Source organism: Xenopus laevis, chromosome 7S (assembly GCF_017654675.1).
Source record: "Xenopus laevis strain J_2021 chromosome 7S, Xenopus_laevis_v10.1, whole genome shotgun sequence".
In the NCBI taxonomy this organism is placed as follows: Eukaryota; Metazoa; Chordata; class Amphibia; order Anura; family Pipidae; genus Xenopus; species Xenopus laevis.
The window spans coordinates 28,388,189-28,406,257 of record NC_054384.1 but is presented as its reverse complement, the minus strand read 5'-3'; the positions used below and the strand labels follow the sequence as shown (position 1 = coordinate 28,406,257).

Here is an 18,069-nt window from a genome sequence, read left to right as displayed (position 1 = left end):
TTTAAAAGCTAATCGCTGATTGGTTGCTATAGGTAACTGCCCATGGGCAAATTTGCCCAGTGTTGATAAATGAGCCCCACTGTGTGTAGACCACTAACCAGCTTTGAAACATACAGCTCTATAAATACACCGACACGGACTCTCTCTAACGTACAAGGTCATGCTGGAACATAAGCACCCCAACTTACCTCACTATACTAAATCTTGGGAAACAGACAAACCTCAATCCCTGAGCAAGATTGGCTGGACATATTCCAAATAATCACAAAATGCTCAATAAGCAATAAATACCAAGAACAATGAGATCCACCATCTCTACCCACTATTTAGGCTAAGGTGCCCCCTATAAGCAAAGGACCCCCCAAAACCATGGCTGATGAATGAATGGACCCAACAGATATGGCAGCGCAGTAATTGCACTGACTCAATAGGCCACACATACAAAGCAATGCTCTGTGTACTTAATAGTCTGTGTATGTGCTGCACATCTAATTAGAAATAAATGCCATATAAACCTCACTCATCAACAGGGGACACTTCCCCTTTAAGAGCAGGGGACAGAGGTGACTTCCCCCTGGAAGTGTGACAGTTGGTTCAGTCCGTTGGTTGGCCCTGTGGTGAGAGGTAAGAGTACTTTCCCTCTGGGAGATTTTTTGCCAAAAAACCTTTATTTTAATGGAAAAAGAGGAGGGAATTTGGGCAATGTCCCCCACAGACTAGCAGGTGGTGTGCCTCTCCCTGATTTTAGTGAATTTGGATATTTTTCCCCTAAAATGTGCTTGGGAGATGCCTTTAATCTTAGTGCTGGTTGGGAGACACAGACTTTTTGTGCATTTGGCATTATGCAGGGCTGCCAGCAAATATTCACATTATCTTCAGAAGGAAACTTTTGGGGACCCTGCAGCACACCATAAGGAACTAGGGGTGGGAAGCAGAGGCACGTGCCATGGGGACAGTTGGGGGTGATGAGTGGGGGACATACAGCAGGTCCCATAGAAGAGAGGAGACTTTACACCTAGGGTTTGACAGTTGGTTTAGTCCGTTGGTTAAGTGTATATTCCCTCTGAGAGATATTTTGCCAAATAACCTTTACTATAGTAAAAACAAGAGGGGAAAAGGTTGGGTGACGCCCCTCAGACTAGCAGATGTTGCTCCTCTCCCTGATTTTAGTGAATTTGGAGATTTTTCCCCTAAAATGTGCTTGGGAGAAGCCTTTAATGTTAGTGCTGGTTGGGAGACACAGACTTTGGCAGTTATTTAGGGCTCTCTGCTAATTGACTGTGTGAGGAAACTTCCAGCATTCTAGAGACCGAGGCTCAGTACCTGCTGGAACTGATACAAAGCTCAAAGTTTAGGGGAAAATACATTTCTGCTTTCCTCTGTATTAAATAGGAAATATTAAGCGCTAAATTCCTTAACTTGCCTTTATATTCTCTTTTCTATACAGATTGCTACAGTGCCTTTCCTGCATTTTTGGACCGCGACTTCGGTGATTCACACCTGCCCATTAACACCTGGGAGTTTTTTTTGGCTTCTCCATTGTTCATATAATTACATCTTTATCTGAACAGTGAAAGAGAGAGCCAGGGGTTCCTTAGGGAGACCCCCCTTGGGGTGCCCCGGCCTTGTGCCGCCCCCTATTTTTTTCCCCCCATCGGAGAATCTTCTTTAAGAGGTAATCTTGCAAATTCAACTGATTCAGCACATGATTTCTTCTTCAGAGAGTCTGTCGTAAATTCACTCGGGGGGTCGGCTTTGTGCATATGAGCCCATACGGCTACTGTATATGGTATTTATAAGAAGCCAATTCATCAGCAGCATTAATAATGGGCTTTAATCATTTACTGGAACACTGTTTCATACAAATGGGAGAATATAGATAAGGAAATACATAAATGGGTGGTTCACCTTTAATGTATATTTTAGTATGTTACAGGATGGCTACTTCTAAGCAAATTTTTCACTTGTCTTCATTAAATGTTTTCGATATTTTTCTGACTCTTTCCCGCTTTCAATGGGTCACTGACCCCATCAAAAAACAAATGGTCTGTAATGCTACACATTTATTGTTATTGCTACTTTTCTTCAAAGAACATGGTTGCTAGAGTCATTTGGACCATAGCAACCACATGGCTGAAATTGCAAACTGGAGAGCTGCTGAAGAAAAAGCTCAATAACTCAAAACCCACAAATAATAAAAAAAGAAAAACCAAGTGAAAATTGTCTTAGAATATCACTATCTGCATCATACTAAAAGTTCATTTAAAGGGAAACAACTCTTGCCTTCACTTTGGCTGATTATGTCTATTTGTCCCTGTAGGTTTCAACGATGGACAAGGTGCAGAGAAATCCATCTCTTCTGGTAATGCCTCAGTGTAAAACAATCCTCTCTCATCTGAACTGGTGTTTCCCTTTCTCTCTTCTATATAAGTTCTACTTAAACTGTCTGTCTGCACTGCTTCTTTTATATATATATATATATATATATATATATATATATATATATATATATATATATATATATATATATATATATAGATAGATATAGATATAGATATATATAGATATATATATATATATATATAGATATATAGATATAACAACGAAAAACCGCACACACAGGATTTATAGGGGCAAATTCATTAAGATGCGAAGTTGCGCCAGGCGCAACTTTGCCGCACTTCGCCAGGCGAAGTTTCGCCAGGGCTCCGCAAATTCACTAAAATCCGAAGTTGCGCACAGGGGTAGCGTAAGGTTGCGAAGTTGCGCTAGCGTTGATTCGCTATATAAAGCGAAGTTACGCTAGCGAAGGCTAATTTGCATACGGCGCGAAATTCAACTTTCAATGGAGGAATACGTATCTGCACTACAAATGCCTAGAAAACCTTCAAATCAGCAAATAAAAAATTTATTTTGCCCTACACATGTGCCCACTGTCTAGGTAAGTTGCCATGAGTCAGGAAATGTAGGGGGGAGGAAGGGGAGCCTTTCTTTTTCAGCCTATCACCCATCATGTAGAAAACATGCCAGCGTTTTTTGGGACTTAGAAAAAAATTTTTTTTTTTAAACAAGCCCTATCTACTCTATTGCGCTTCGCCAGGTCTGAGGTGGCGAAGGAAGTCTAGCGTAAAAGGTAGCGTTCAGTACACTGCGCAAGTTAGTGAATTTGCGTAGTTTCGTCGCTAGCGAAAATTCGCCTGGCGTAAGGTTGCGAAGTAACACTAGCGAAACTACGGCAGCGTTCGTTAGTGAATTTGCGCAGTAGCGAAAATGCCAAACGCTAGCGAATTAACGCTAGCGTTCGGCGCTTCGCGCCTTAGTGAATTTGCCCCATAAGGTGCAAAAAATAAAAAAGGTTTATTGCAACGTTTCGGCTCCTGTACTCGAGCCTTCTTCAGGCCACCTGAAGAAGGCTCGAGTACAGGAGCCGAAGCGTTGCAATAAATCTTTTTTTTATTTTTTGCACCTTATAAGTCCTGTGTGTGCGATTTTTCGTTGTTCTATGTATAATTTACTATAACCTGCACCTGGGCAATTGCCTATTTACAAGAGTGCTCCAGCTGTATGGAAAAAAAAATAAATAAATAAAAAAAATATATTATATATATGTCGGAGCTGCCAAACCTTTTGCCTCTGTGCATGTAGAACTGACATCCAGGGAATCCAATCACTACGTTTATTTAATTTTCAGAATAAAATGCCCTTATTACTGGCATGCTTGCCCCATAAAAACCCAAACCCTTTTCTGTCTCTTTTCTCCTCAGAGCCAGGCTGACTGTGAGCAGCATTTAGAGCCATTTAGTATTCTGTCCCTAATGCTCTTTCTTTTCACTTACAGACGCTGTACTCCGTCCTGAAGGACTTCAGGGGGGAACATACGGACTTTGAGGCCCTCGCCTCTTATTACGGTAAAATCCTATATAATTTATCAGTTCCTAAGGTTGTGCCATTTGTTTTATCATATGTGAATTCCTTTCCCCATATAGCTCAGTATTTAACAGAAATGTGTTTTTCCTGCAGAACATCACTACCGGGTCGAATACAGCGAGAACATCGTCCTGTAAGTAAACCATAAATGGACTTGTTACATGTTGGGAATCATTTGCTATTGCCCCAGGGGTAACTGCAAGGGCAATAAGGCTGGAAAATGTTTAATTAACATTCAGTGATATCTTTCTTTTTCAGAAAGCACTTCCTTCTTACGTGCGAAGTGGACCCGAGGATGAGGGCCAAGGAGAACATTATCCTGTACTGGAAAATGCTCAACTCACTGGTATGTAATGCAGAATTGATGTTTAGGTAAATAGGGAACAAATAATATTAGATTGCCAGCTCTTATCTCACACTGCTTCTTTCTTTATGTTTCAGGAAGTGATCAAGAGGGAATATGCCGCCCTCAGGAAGTCTGCCAAGCTGCCTCCTGTAAGTGTCACTAGTATTATTATGGGAGAGGTTATTATTCACTGTGTGTCTCTATAATAATTGGTACAAAGAAGCGCTTAACATTGACTCTCTTCTTCCACAGGATCATCCAACTCGAGTCCAAAACCGGAGGCAGCAACTTGAGTATCTGCGGCTGGAGAATGTAAGTTCACCTGGGATCACTGTCCCTGATGCTTTTCTTGGGTGTTTTAACAACTAGATACTGAACTTTGATTGGTCCATTGCAATCAGGACAACTGCACACGGGGTGATTTGGGGGTTTTTCTCCCTATGATGAGAAAAGGCTGAACAATATCACATCATCAGCTGCCGGCAGGGAATCCCACACCCTCACTGCCCTCAGCATATAAAGGTACTATTAGCAGCACATCTACAGGCATAATCCTAACTGTCTCCTTTCTTTCCCCTTTGCTCCTATCCTTGTGCCTCCCATGTGCTCACAGACCATCAACCAACACCTTAACCAGCTGCACAACGAGTTTGTGAGAGAGCAGAAGCTACAGGAAGCTGCTCGGTATGTATTTTGCAATTAACACTTTCAATTACACTTACTGGCACATAACGTTCAAAAAATAGATGTTTTCTCGTACCTCTGGGTGCTTTGGCCATACTAATAGTAAATAGCACAGAAACTTGTTGAACTTTTTTAGGTCCCTACAAACATAGCATGTATTTCAGCATGTATCACTGGGTGAAGTCTAGCATGGAACTTACTCAGCTCAGTAACTGCCCAATGTGTTACAGTAGGGACAGATGTGTAGCAGGCATAATGTTATTTCTTAGGTACAAGGCTATCTGGCTATTTTAATCCTCCAGTGATCAGAATTGTAGTTGCAATACTTTGGAAACAAATTACAATAATGACCCTTTTTTTTTTTTTACATTTTCTTCCCTTCAAACCTAGTAAGAAACAAAGTCCTGCAGCTGAAGAAGAGGAGGAGGATGATGGAGCCCCTGCAGCAGCAGCAGAAGAGGAAGCCGCTCCTGGAGAAGAAGAAGAGGAAGCTCCAATAAAGAAAAAGAGGAAAGCGCTCCCGCTGAAGATAAGCAACTTCGTGAAGAGGAGGAGAAAGAAGACGGAGCGGAAGTAGGAGGTTCTGCAGAAGAACATCAAGCCCCTGCAGTGGAGGAGAAGAAGACGGAGGCGCAGTCTCCTGCAGGGGAAGAAGAACAGGTAGGACCTCCTGAAGAAAACAAAGAGAAAACTCCTGTAGCGGAGGAGAAAGAAGAGGGAGCGGATGGAGAAGAAGAAGCTCCTGAGGTGGAAGAGATCATCAAAGATCCTCCGGTGGTGGAGAGGCCAACCCTGCGAAAACAGCTTAGGAAGGCCATCATGAAGAGGCTCCGGAGAGTATGGGTAATGTATCAATTTACTGACAATTACCCATTATCTAGAGATGCCTCATGTTGTCCAGTGCAGCTCCACTTTACTTCCTGCAGTTCTGAGCATTTTCAATCAGAACAATAAAAGGAAATCATACACCGTCTGTTGAGCCCGCAGGCTGATTACTTTGAGGGCACCCCATAGACCGATGTTTGGCTGCCTTTAGGTTGTAAGAGGTTGCTGACAGAGATCGAAGTCTGCAGATAAAGTGTTGATTCTATAGCAGGCCAATAACAGGGGAGGTAGGTAATGCTTATAGGGCTGCTGGACATCTGCCTTAGATATCCACCTTTGGAAATGGGTTGCTACTGGGTAATAGACTGGCACCAGGTGATCAAAGCATATAAAAGAATAAATGGCGCAGGCTCAGACTGAGATTCATAATAGGCCAAGGCATTCCATGTGTAGAGAGACCCAAACAGTCCCCACAGGCCCAATGAATAGTGCGTTCTTAAAGCAAGACCGAGCCTTTAATATCATAATGAAACAAGTATTTGTCTTTATTCTTATGTCAACACTTTCTAAATCTTTTCTTTTCAGCATTCCACCCAAAGACTCAACTGCTGCTGCCGACCCAACACCATGGCCTAAATCCTTCCGGTTTACCTCTCCCAAGGGCGTATGTCTGTGTGTCTGTCTGTCTGTGTGTTTGTGGGTTATGTACAGAAGGGAGTGTGGGAGTTGTATACAAGAGTGGGTGAGGGGTTATGTACAGGAGGGAGAGTGAGGGGTTATGTACAGGAGTGGGGTGAGGGATTATGTACAGGAGGGAGAGTGAGGGGTTATGTACAGGAGGAAGGGTGGGAGTTATATACAGGAGGGAGTGTGGGAGTTATGTACAGGAGTGGGGTGAGGGATTATGTACAGGAGTGGGGTGAGGGATTATGTACAGGAGGGAGAGTGAGGGGTTATGTACAGGAGGAAGGGTGGGAGTTATATACAGGAGGGAGTGTGGGAGTTATGTACAGGAGTGGGGTGAGGGATTATGTACAGGAGTGGGGTGAGGGATTATGTACAGGAGGGAGAGTGAGGGGTTATGTACAGGAGTGGGGTGAGGGATTATGTACAGGAGGGAGAGTGAGGGATTATGTACAGGAGGAAGGGTGGGAGTTATATACAGGAGGGAGTGTGGGAGTTATGTACAGGAGTGGGGTGAGGGATTATGTACAGGAGGGAGAGTGAGGGGTTATGTACAGGAGGGAGGGTAGGAGTAATGATGGGGGGATATCTACAGTAGGGATGGTTATGTATAGGAGAGAGAGGTTGAAGGGGGTGTGTATAGGAGGGGGTGCTTAGCATGATCCAGGGTGAAAAACCGACTGCTGTTTCTAGGAGTCAGGAAGGCATTTTTACCTTCAGTGCAGATTGGTCCTCATAGTACTCTAGGGTTTTTCTCCTTCCTCTGGATCATTGGTCGTTAGGGATGCCCAAATATAAATTAGCTATTCATTTTAATAAATCCTGTGCTCCCTGCCAGGTTTCCCCATAAATATGTCTCAGCGTTTTTCTTTAATCCCTATGGTGAATATTGAGGGAAGGGGCTCCTGTGCCTCGTTCTACTAAGGACACACATTGATCGCCAATGATTGGAAGGAACTACAAAATTGCTTTACTCCATAGGCCACAATGTAAGCATTTCCCTTCAAGTCCGTTGCCCCTTTCTTAACATTGGAATTCCATCCACTTCCCACCAGCCTATTTATCCTATACCAGACATTTAGTATATGAAGGTGCTTGATATTGGGGAACACCTATGCTGGATTTGTTTTTTGGTTTGAAGAAGCAAGAGGCTGGCACACGGAGCGATTTAAACCGGGGTCCTACCCCTGGTGTGTTTATTGCATCAAACAACGTTTCGGAGGGCGTTCCCCGTCGTCAGGTGAAATTCCACGTGAATTCTTTGCACTGTTTGTTTTTTGGTTACCACTCTCTCCAGGTTACGAGACATCCTTTTTGGGTGGGGGATTCCTGCTAAAGCGATGGAGGATTATTATATTTCTTCTTGCCCCCACAATGACACACTCCATTGTTTGCTAGGCGAGCAAGAGCTTTGAGGGGTAATAAGGAAGGTAGGTGCAAGTTGGGCCAACCCTGCCACTGGACCCATGACCCCCCCCCCACTCAGTACCAAAGTTCACATGGACATGAACCTGGAACAGTAACTTTTGGTCAAGGTCGACTCTTTAAGCAGTTACCTAACTCAACCTAAATCAAATGTATTAGTAGAACTTTTCTGCATTTCTGATGTGTAAATATGAGGCAGTAGGTTAAATCCTTTGGTCAAACACTAGCCGGTCCTAATAAAGGCAATGACAAATGTGTTGCCCACTGGAAATATGTGCTACTGTCAGGAGAGAATATACTCATGAAATGACCTTCCCCTTCTTTAAATCTTAAATGTTAAAAAACATTGGTGGCTTAGGGCCCTAAGCGTTAAAAACATTGGTGGCCTGGGGTCATAAAAGTTGAAAACATTGGTCACCTGGGGTCCTAAAAGGTAAAAACATTGGTGACCTGGGGCCCCAAGAGTTAAAAACATTGGTGGCCTGGGGCCCTAAGAGGTAAAAATATTTGTGGCAAGGCACCATAAGAGTTAAAAACATTGGTGACAAGGAGCCCTAGGAGTTAGAAACATTGGTGGCAAGGGGCCCTAAGAGTTAGAAACATTGGTGGCACGGGGGCCCTAAGAATTAAAAACATTGGTGGCAAGGGGACCTAAGAATTAAAAAACATTGCTGGCAAGGGGACCTAAGAATTAAAAACATTGGTGGCAAGGGGCATAAAGAGCTAAAAACAATTGTGGCAATATCCTACTACAAATATCCTTATCATCTACAGTGGGGGTACAATAATACACAATACTCAGAGTTCCCTGTATAACTCAGCCTGTAGCCGTGTGCATTTATATGTGATGTCTATAGCCTTATAATTTACAATGGGAGTTTATTATCCCCTATAATACATTTGTAACAGTCCCCAGTGTAACTCAACCTGCAGTCTTGTGCATTTATATTGTCACAGAACCCCTCAGTGACTTCTAATCTGCTTATTATTTAATGTAGGGAGTACATTATCCCTTATAATACATGACGAATGCTCCGAGTTCCCTGTATAAGTCAGTTTGCAACCTTGTGCCTTTATATGGTAGAAGAACCCCTCAGTGACTTCTAATGTCCATATCAATTACAGTATAGGGCACAGAATCTGTTATAATACGATTCGTAAAGAAATGAGGAGAGCACTCTGCAAGCAATTAATGCTGTGGTTATCTTTTTATTACTTGACTGTAGTCAAGTAATAAAAAGATAACCACAGCATTAATTGCTTGCAGAGTGCTCTCCTCATTTCTTTACGAATCGAGTTACAGATATCAGGATACCGGTGACCTGATCGAGGAAAATTGCACCCTTTTCCTGAACCAAGCAGGGAGAGCGTTTTTGGGATATTATACTTTCTGAATCTGTTATAATACATAAGGGATAGTTCCTGTATAACTCAGCCTGCAGCCTTGTGCCTTTAAATTGTCAAATAACCCCTAAGTGACTTCTAATATCCTTATGAATGACAGTATAGGGTGCACAGTCTCTGTTATAATACATGAGTTATACAGTGATAGTTCCCTGTATAACTCACCCACAGCCGTGTGCCTTTATATGGATTCTAAAATCCTTATAATTTACAGTAGGGGTACATTATGCATTATAATACACAAAATATACTCATTGTTCCCTGTATAACTCAGCCTGTATCCTTGTTCCTTTATATGGTCCCAGAAATGTTTCACCGTCCCTCTCTACTATAGCACCTCATCTATTCAATGTGGCAAAACTGCTGATCCCCACATGATAGAAATCGCTGCAGCCCCCAATAATCCAGGACTGGATAAACAAAATGAGTGAATTATACCATTCTGAGGAAATCTCAGCTACAACCCCTGAATATGTCACTAAATTTACAGCTAAATGGATATACTGGACCCTCTGTAAAGGGGTTGTTAACCTTCCAAAGACTTTTTTCAATTCAGCTGTTTTCAGATTGAAAACTTTTTTCAATTACTTTCCATTATTTATTTTTTACTGTTGAATGTTGAAAGTTCCTGTGTCTGGTGTTTGATTCTAGCAGCTCAGTAAATCAGGCGCAGACTCTGAACTGTTACAATTTTGCAACATTAAGTTGATACATTTCTCAGCAGCATCTCTGGAGTATTAGCAACTATTGTATCAATTCTAACAGCTGCCTGTAATGAAACCCAGAGATTCTGCTCAGCAGGGACAAAGATAAGAAATGTATCAACTAAATGTATCCATTTAGAACAGTTTACAGGGTCAGCGACCCCCAGGGCTGCTTCAGAAGGTGAAAAATGACACTTTACACTTCAATATTAGAAAAACTGTGACACATAGAAAATAGAAAGTCATTGGAAAATGTCATTATTTCTGGTGATCTATCGGAAAACAACTAGTTGTTTGAAGGTGAACCACCCCTTTAAAGGGAGGCTGGGTTGTGCGCTGGGCCCCTCGGAATTGCCAATTTAAAAAAAAGCAACAAAATTGTCTACCTCTACAGCCACTCTGAAGATAATCCTCCCAGCCGCTATGAAGATAATCCACACAACCGCTCTAGAAATAATCCTCCCATCTGCGCTGCGGATAATTCACTCAATCCATATGAAGATCATCCGTTCAATCAAAACAAAGAAAATCCTCCCATCCAACCTGAAGATAATCCTCCCAGAAGCTTTGAAGTTAATCCTCTCAATTGCTCTGAAGATCCCATCTGCACTGCGGATAATTCACTCAGTCCATATGAAGATAACCCTCTCAGTCCCAATGAAGAAAATCCTCCCATCCGACCTGAATATAATCCTCCCATCCGACCTGAAGATAATCCAACCTCTCAGAAGATAATCAAGCCACTCTGAAAACAATCCTCACAGCCACTCTGAAGATAATCCAGCTGCTCTGAAGATAATCCTCCCAGCTGTTCTGAACATAATCCACCAAGACGATCTGAAGATAATACTCCCAGCCGCTCCAAAAATAATACTCCCAACCCTCTGCAAATAATCACACAAAATGAGGTCTCAAAAGTAATTGCTTTATTGGGCCAAATTCCAAATTGCTTTCTTAAAGAACAAAAAAATCATTATCCTATTTATCCAGATTAGCATCCAGGCAAATCCTACCTCCCCAACTGGTAAAAATCTCCAGTACAGGTATGGTACCGGTCCAGAATGCTCAGGGTTTTCTGGTAACAAACCTTTCCGTAATTTGGATCCTCATACCTTTAGTCTACTAGAAATTCATTTAAACAATAAATAAACCTAATAGGCTTATTTTGGATCAAGTACAATATACTGTTTAATTATTACAGAAAAAAAAGTATACTGTTTTTAAAATTTTGGATAATTTGAATAAAATGGAGTCTATGGGAGAAAGCCTTCTTGACATTCAGAGCTTTCTGGATTACAGGTTTCCAGATAACAGATCCCATACCTGTAAAACAAATTAAGCAAGTGATCCTAGAACTACCACAATATATACAACATGAAAAAAACCTTCTGTAGAATTTTACACCTACCACATCACACTAACAACCTAAAAAATGGGCTCTATGCTAAAAATAACCCACAATATCAACCCCCCAATATCTCCCACAGCAATGCTGGACTAAATACAAACATGTTCAGTACCGACCAAAGCCATAATACTTACCATGAGAGTGTCCCAGGCAAACGTCTTCCTCTGTCTTCTGATCTCTCTTCTATCCCTTCTGCTATATCCTTCTCTTTTCTTCGGCTTCTTATTTGCATATTCCTGATAAAGACAAATGTAAAAATATCCATTAAAAAAACCTATATTATGGGGTTTTTTTGACAACATAAACTTTTCAAATCTGCCGTCATTTTTGTACAATTCCATTTCTGTAACAAGATATAGACTAAAAAAATGAAGGGGAAAAAGATTAAATTGAAGGTCACTTTAGAAATCAACATACTTTAGGTTCCAAGTCCAAAACTTTTTTTTTGCAAAATACACACAACCACCAATATGAGCCCATAACCCTTTAGCCCACACAAAAACCTCTGGCTCACTGTCCTGACCTGACTCATAACACTGCTACAGTGCACTATAAGAAAACTAAACCTATGCTAACAGAGCCTCACACTTCCTACTCACTTGGGTCCTGGTTGTGGTTCTTCTGCAAGGTGGCTTCTTCAGTAGATGTTCATCCTGTGATGCACATCTGTCCCTGTGGCTTGTCTCCAATTCTCTTCTAAACTCCACCCCTTTCTATGTGTTTCACTACTCTCACTCCCTCTAGTGGCCAAACACTATATATACACAGGTAACATAGATCCAACACAACTCTACACTGCCATCTAGGAGCAGAAGTTGGTAATTACACTGCAATAACTTGTGAATGCCTTTAAAGACTAATGGCACACTGGGAGATATGATCCCCACGTTTCAATTTGTGCTACCATGGGTGAAATATATCCCTGAAATGTTTTTCCACTGGCCAGGGCACTAGGAGCAGGCAGAAGAGGCAGGTCCTACGACTCAATGAAAGCGGGGCGCTGGGAGCTACCTTTAAAAATGTCTTCTGCCTTCCCCTAGCCGGGTTCCCACCCCTTACTCCCCTTTGCTCTCCCCTCCCTCGTCACCCTCCCCTCCGTTGCTTTCTTTACCCACCCTTCGTCGCATTCTCCTCCCCTCCATTGCTCTCTCCTTCATTGGGTGCATCCGGGTTGTTCTGCCACCGGCAATATAGTAAATCGCCAGTCGGAAAACATACTCGGCACTTTGTTCCCAAAATGCAACTTCAGGTAACTTAAGGAACTTTTTATTACCAGCAGGGGAAACATTTTGAGAGAGATTTGTATAAATTCTATTTTCTGTATAATCTTGTCCAGCCCTAGAAGGGATTTTGAGCTCCATCTCTTAATTCTGCTAAAAACATATAAACTTTAACTTAGTTACCATCAAGTACAAGACACTGTTTTATTATTAGAGAAAAAGGCAGTCATTTTTAAAAAGTATAGGTATTCCTTTGTACTAAGCTTTATGCACTGAATCTAGGATTTGCATATTCAAATTAGGGGTGGGAAGGGAAATCACGTAACTGTTTGTCAAAACAAGGAAGTAAAAATATTTTTTCCACTTTTTACATTCCTGTCACTGTTCATATGCAAATTTAGATTCCGATTCGATATGGTATTCGGCCGAATCTTTAATTAAGGATTCTAGGATTTGGCCGAATCCCAAATCCCCTGACACCACTATACACTATGGGTGGCAACAAGACTCAGATGCTGCCGCCAGGCTGGAACTCCATGACTGGACTGCTCCACAAGATGGCGGCACAATGCTTTAAGACCAGGCTGCTATGCACCGCAATAAAGGATTGCTGGGCAGCCCTATCTGTAAAAATAGAGGCAGTTAAGACCGACCTCTCCCTCCTACAAGCTGACCTCCAGACACTGATAAAGAGGACAACTGGAGCGGAGAAAAGGATCTAAAGATTATAGGACATGTGCAACCCCCTGGGGGTACAAGTGCACAATCTACAAAGCCAAAACCCAACCCTGGCATCCAAACTGAACAACAACGAAAACAGGCAGCTAAGGAATGCCTAAGTTTGCTTTTAGACTGTACAGAGAGATCTCAAAAAATAGGGAAGCAAAATTCAGCAGGAACAGTCCATAAGTTTGCTTACAGCCTGAACAGAGTTCCCATAAAACTATGGCAGCATAGGCATTCCCCTGTAATAAGCACAATTCAGCAGGAACATTCCCAAACTTTGCTCATAATCTGTATAGAGAGTTCCCATAAAAATGACCACCGTCATGATGGTCAATGTTCATGGGTCAAAGATCGTGTGCCAAATGGTATGGGACAAAGGTCATGGGTCAAATAGCATTGGTCAAATGTTTGGGTCAGAGGGCAATCCACCAAAGCATATGGCTGCAGATATCGAACCCGATGATGGTGGTCAAAGGTCATGGGTCAAAGGTCATGAATCAGGGGTAACTCCCTCAAAGCAGATGGTGGCAAGGTCATGGGTCAGATGGGACTCTGACAAAGCAGAAGGCTGCAAGAGCCACCAAGGCAGACAAATGACAACTATTATGGTGGTCAATAGTCATGGGTCAAATGACATAGATCAAAGGTCATGGGTCAAATGGCATGGGTCAAAAGAGTGTACTATGCCAAAGGCGATGGCTGCAAGAGTGACAAGGCAGAAAAGTAAACCACTCCGCCAAAGCAGAAGGCTGCAAGAACCCACATGGCAGATGAGTGTGCCTCATGATGACGGTCAATGGTCATGTGCAAAATGGCATGGGTCAAAAGGGACTCTGACAAAGCAGATGGCTGCAAGAATCCACATGGCAGGTGAGCGTACCTCATGATGACGGTCAATGGTCATGGGTCAAAGGTCATAGGTCAGAGGGCACTCCACCAAAGCAGATGGCAGCAAGAGCCACCAAAGCAGACTAATGACAAACACTGTGGAGGACAAAGGTCATGGGTCAAAGGTCATGGGTCAGAGGAGACTGTCAAAGCAGGTGGCTGCAAGAGCCACCAAGGCAGACAAGTGACAACCATTATGGTGGTCAAACATCATGGGTCAAATGACATAGGTCAAAGGCCATGGGTCAAATGGTATTTGTCATATGGCATGGGTCAGATGGAACTCCGATCAAAGCAGATGGTGGCAAGAGCCACCAAGGCAGATAAGTGACTACAACTATGATAGTCAAATGTCATGGGTCAAAGGTCAAGTGTCAAATTGCATGGGTCAGAGGGAACTCAGATCACTCTCCTCTACAGAGACATCCCATAACACTATTGCAGCATATGTAGTCCCCTGTACTAAGCACAAATCAGCAGGAGTAGTCCCTAAGTTTGCTCATAACAGCTACAGAGTGATCCCAAAAAACTATGGCAGCATATGTATTCCCCTGTACTAAGCACAATTCAGCAGGACCATTCCCCTAAATAAGCTAATATACTGTACAGAGAGATACCATTCAACTATGGGTATTCCCTTGAACTAAGTACAAGCAGCAGGAACATTCCCCTACTTTTGCTCATAGCCTGCACAGAGCGATCCAATAAACTTTGGAAGCATAGGAATCCCTCTGTAATAAGCACAATTCGGCAGAAACAGTCCCTATCTTTGCTCATAGCCTGTACAGAGAGATCCCATATAACTATGGAAGCAAAGGAATTCCTCTGTACTAAGAACAATTCAGCAGGAAAATCACTGACGTTGGATTAAATCTTGTATAGAAAGATCCCATAAAATGATGGCAGCATAGGTATTCCCCTGTACTAAGCATAATTCAGCAGGAACATTATCTAAGTTTGCGCATAGCCTTTACAGAGGAATTCACCTGTACTAAGCACAATTCAGCAGGAACAGTCCGTAAGTTTACTCTTAGCCTGTACAGAGACATCCCATAAACAATGGCAGCATAGGTATTCCTGTCTACTAAGCACAATTCAGCAGGAACGGTCCCCAAAGTTTGTTCATAGATATTGGTGTTGGATTTGAACTCATGGCTTCAGGACTTCAACTTTGCCTCCTTTCGTGACTTTGGGTCTTTACGCCGCTTCAGGACTTAAATTTTGGCTGTTTCCGTGACTTCAGGTCTTTTCGCTGCTTCAGGACTCCAATTTTGGCTATTGTCGTGACTTCAGGTCTTTTCGCTCATAACTTTCGCACTTCCGCATTTCGGCTGTTCGCGACTTCGAGATGAAGCGGCACGGCTTCGGCACTGTCAAGGGGGGCCCGGCTCTTCGAAAAGTTCAGCACTGCCGGCCCCCCTTCAGGCTCGGGCCCAGCAGCATATGTATTCCTCTGTACTAAGTACAGTTTAGCTGGGACAGTCCGTAAGTTTGCTCAAAGCCTGTACAGAGAGATCCCTGTATAACTAAACCTGCAGCCTTTTGCCTTTATATGGTGACAGAACCCCTAAGTGACAGCTAATATTCTTATCATTTACGGTAGGGCGGCATTGGTGGACGGTGAGAAGTCTAGCTTTCACTCTGTCCCTACGTAGCTAGGTAGTGTCAGCACTGTGGGGCAGAAAACAGAAGGGTGGGAGTGGGTGTTGCTACCCTGTGATTTATGCACATTTGGCCTTATTGTGGCTCTTGCATTTAAGACGATACTTACCTCATTGATCCACCATTTGCAGTTTTTAATTAAGTGTTTTTATGGACAATTGTCCAGCACTGCTGTAACTTTTCAACAGCAGTGGGTGTGTGGTCTGGAGCGCTTTGCAACTTTTTAATCAGTTGATTAAATGTTACGTTTTAAATATTGGATACATTGTTAAGATTTGACACTGAACTGGTTTGCTTTTGGAGTGTAGGATGGATACTTTTACATATTAGTGTCCCCCAAGCTCCATGGTTTTTGTTATATAAATTTATGTCTCTACAAACCTGCGGTGTCCTTTAATGCTACTTACTTATTTACTTATAGGCTCCCTATTTTTCTGTGTTACATATATTTGAGTTTATTCTCTTTCTGGAGCGTTTCTGTTATTGTGAATTACACATTGGTGAAGTTTATGCTATGGCAAGCTTCCTTTCTAATCCGGGCTACTTTAATAAATGGAAGGTAGAAGCCGAACAGTTGTTTAATGAAACAATTGAACCAATTAAAATACCTGATGTGGGTGTAGCAATGGATTCCACTTTCAAAAGTTTAAAAAGGGGAATGATTAAGCAGACTAAACTTTGGTGGGAGATTACCACTCTGGATAAATATTTGGGGCACTCACTAGTACCAAGAGGCCTTAGAATTAAGCTTAATCCAGCGGAACACTTGGCTAGTAAGGAGTTTCTAGCAAAATGGCATAAGATCCTTACCAACTGTTCACTTGAATTAATGCAATTAATTAAGGAGACGGAGGAGTCTGAGCTGGAGGGGGTAAATACAGAGGTCGAAAATTACCTTAAAGGGGTTGTTCACCTTCCAAACACTTTTTTCAATTTAGTTTTTTTTAGATTGTTCCCTAGAAATAATGACTTTTTTCCAATTACTTTCCATAATTAATTTTTTACGTTTTTTCCAAAATCTAAGTTTAAAGTTGAATGTTCCTGTCTCTGGTGTTTGAGTCTGACAGCTCAGTAACTCAGGTGCAGACTCTAAACGGTTACAATTTTGCAACATTTAGTTGATACATTTCTCAGCATCATCTCTGGAATATTAGCAACTATTGTATCAATTCTAACAGCTGCCTGTAATGAAACCCAGAGATTCTGCTCAGCAGGGACAAAGATAAGAAATGTATCAACTAAATGTATCCATTTAGAACAGTTTACAGGATCGGCGACCCCCCCTCCCAGAGCTGCTTCAGAAGGAGAGAAATGACACTTTATACTTGAATATTAGAAAAACCGTGACACATAGAAAATAGAAAGTCATTGGAAAAAGTCGTTATTTCTGGTGATTATCTGATAACAACTAGTTGTTTGAAGGTGAACAACCCCTTTAAAAAAGTTCAAGAATATAGAAATAATACGTCCTTTGATAAATTAGAAATGGAATTACAATCTAACATAGAAAAATTGGCTTCTGAATTAAAATCCCGTAAATGGAAGAAATTTACTCGAGATAAACGGGATTTTGCTTCAGGTAACATATATGTTACAGAATTTAAACCTAGACGCAAAATACATATGATGGGGGGTGATCAAATGTCAATTGATTTGACATCTGACAGTGATTTGAGCGATGGAGCAGTTGGTTCAGATAGAAACATGGTGTATAATACTAAGCCGATCTCGTCTGTATCGACTCCCTCCAGTACCCCCGTTTCTTTCCATTCGTCGCCTTTTTTAGATCCACGCCAGTCAGATGGCACAGGGAGAATCAAACTAAGGGAGAGAAAAAGAGGGACATATCCGCACCATCAAAAGTGAAGGCAGATGCGTTACAAGTGTTCAATCTCTCCAAGTATACTCTCACAAAGGAACAATTATCTGCTTTACATAAGGGTCTTTCATTTGCTCCTACATGTTCGTTCAATTTATTTAATTGGATAAAGGATCTACATCTGTTTGGTAGAAAGTTATTACTTCATAAACATTTTAATAAAGTAAATGCACAAGAACAGTGGTCATCAGAGGAAAAACGGGCACTACAAAACTTGTGCCACCTCCTGGAATATAATGACACTTTCAGGACTGAAGCAAAAGGGCCCTTTACTAACCTCCGACCCA

The 18,069-nt window shown here is 42.0% G+C and overlaps 1 protein-coding gene and 1 long non-coding RNA gene across 3 annotated transcripts in view; one reads left to right on the top strand and one right to left on the bottom strand.

Annotated features, from left to right (window-relative positions):
- The window catches only part of LOC121396258, a 58,172-nt gene that overhangs the window by 24,953 nt on the left and 15,150 nt on the right, over positions 1-18,069 (bottom strand). The window lies entirely within an intron of this gene.
- On the top strand, positions 1,659-6,603 carry LOC121396255. Of its 2 annotated transcripts, XR_005962915.1 has the most exons (10): positions 1,659-1,675; positions 2,321-2,362; positions 3,839-3,908; positions 4,021-4,060; positions 4,186-4,273; positions 4,369-4,422; positions 4,526-4,585; positions 4,887-4,957; positions 5,348-5,800; positions 6,368-6,603. XR_005962915.1 is itself a non-coding variant. In XM_041571053.1 (8 exons), exons 1-8 carry the CDS (start codon positions 2,330-2,332, stop codon positions 5,532-5,534), a joined length of 603 nt encoding a protein of 200 aa, XP_041426987.1. In that variant the 5' UTR covers positions 2,201-2,329; the 3' UTR covers positions 5,535-5,860. The 2 variants fall into 2 exon arrangements, 1 of the variants encoding a protein (XP_041426987.1); XM_041571053.1 differs by lacking the exons at positions 1,659-1,675; positions 6,368-6,603 and having other exon boundaries at positions 2,201-2,362; positions 5,348-5,860.

Coding starts and splice junctions, on each gene's coding strand:
- LOC121396255 (XM_041571053.1), top strand. CDS start 2,330: ATGGACAAGGTGCAGAGAAATCCATCTCTTCTG. Junction 2,363..3,838: donor AGAGAAATCCATCTCTTCTG/GTAATGCCTCAG, acceptor TTTCACTTACAG/ACGCTGTACTCCGTCCTGAA. Junction 4,958..5,347: donor AAGCTACAGGAAGCTGCTCG/GTATGTATTTTG, acceptor CTTCAAACCTAG/TAAGAAACAAAGTCCTGCAG.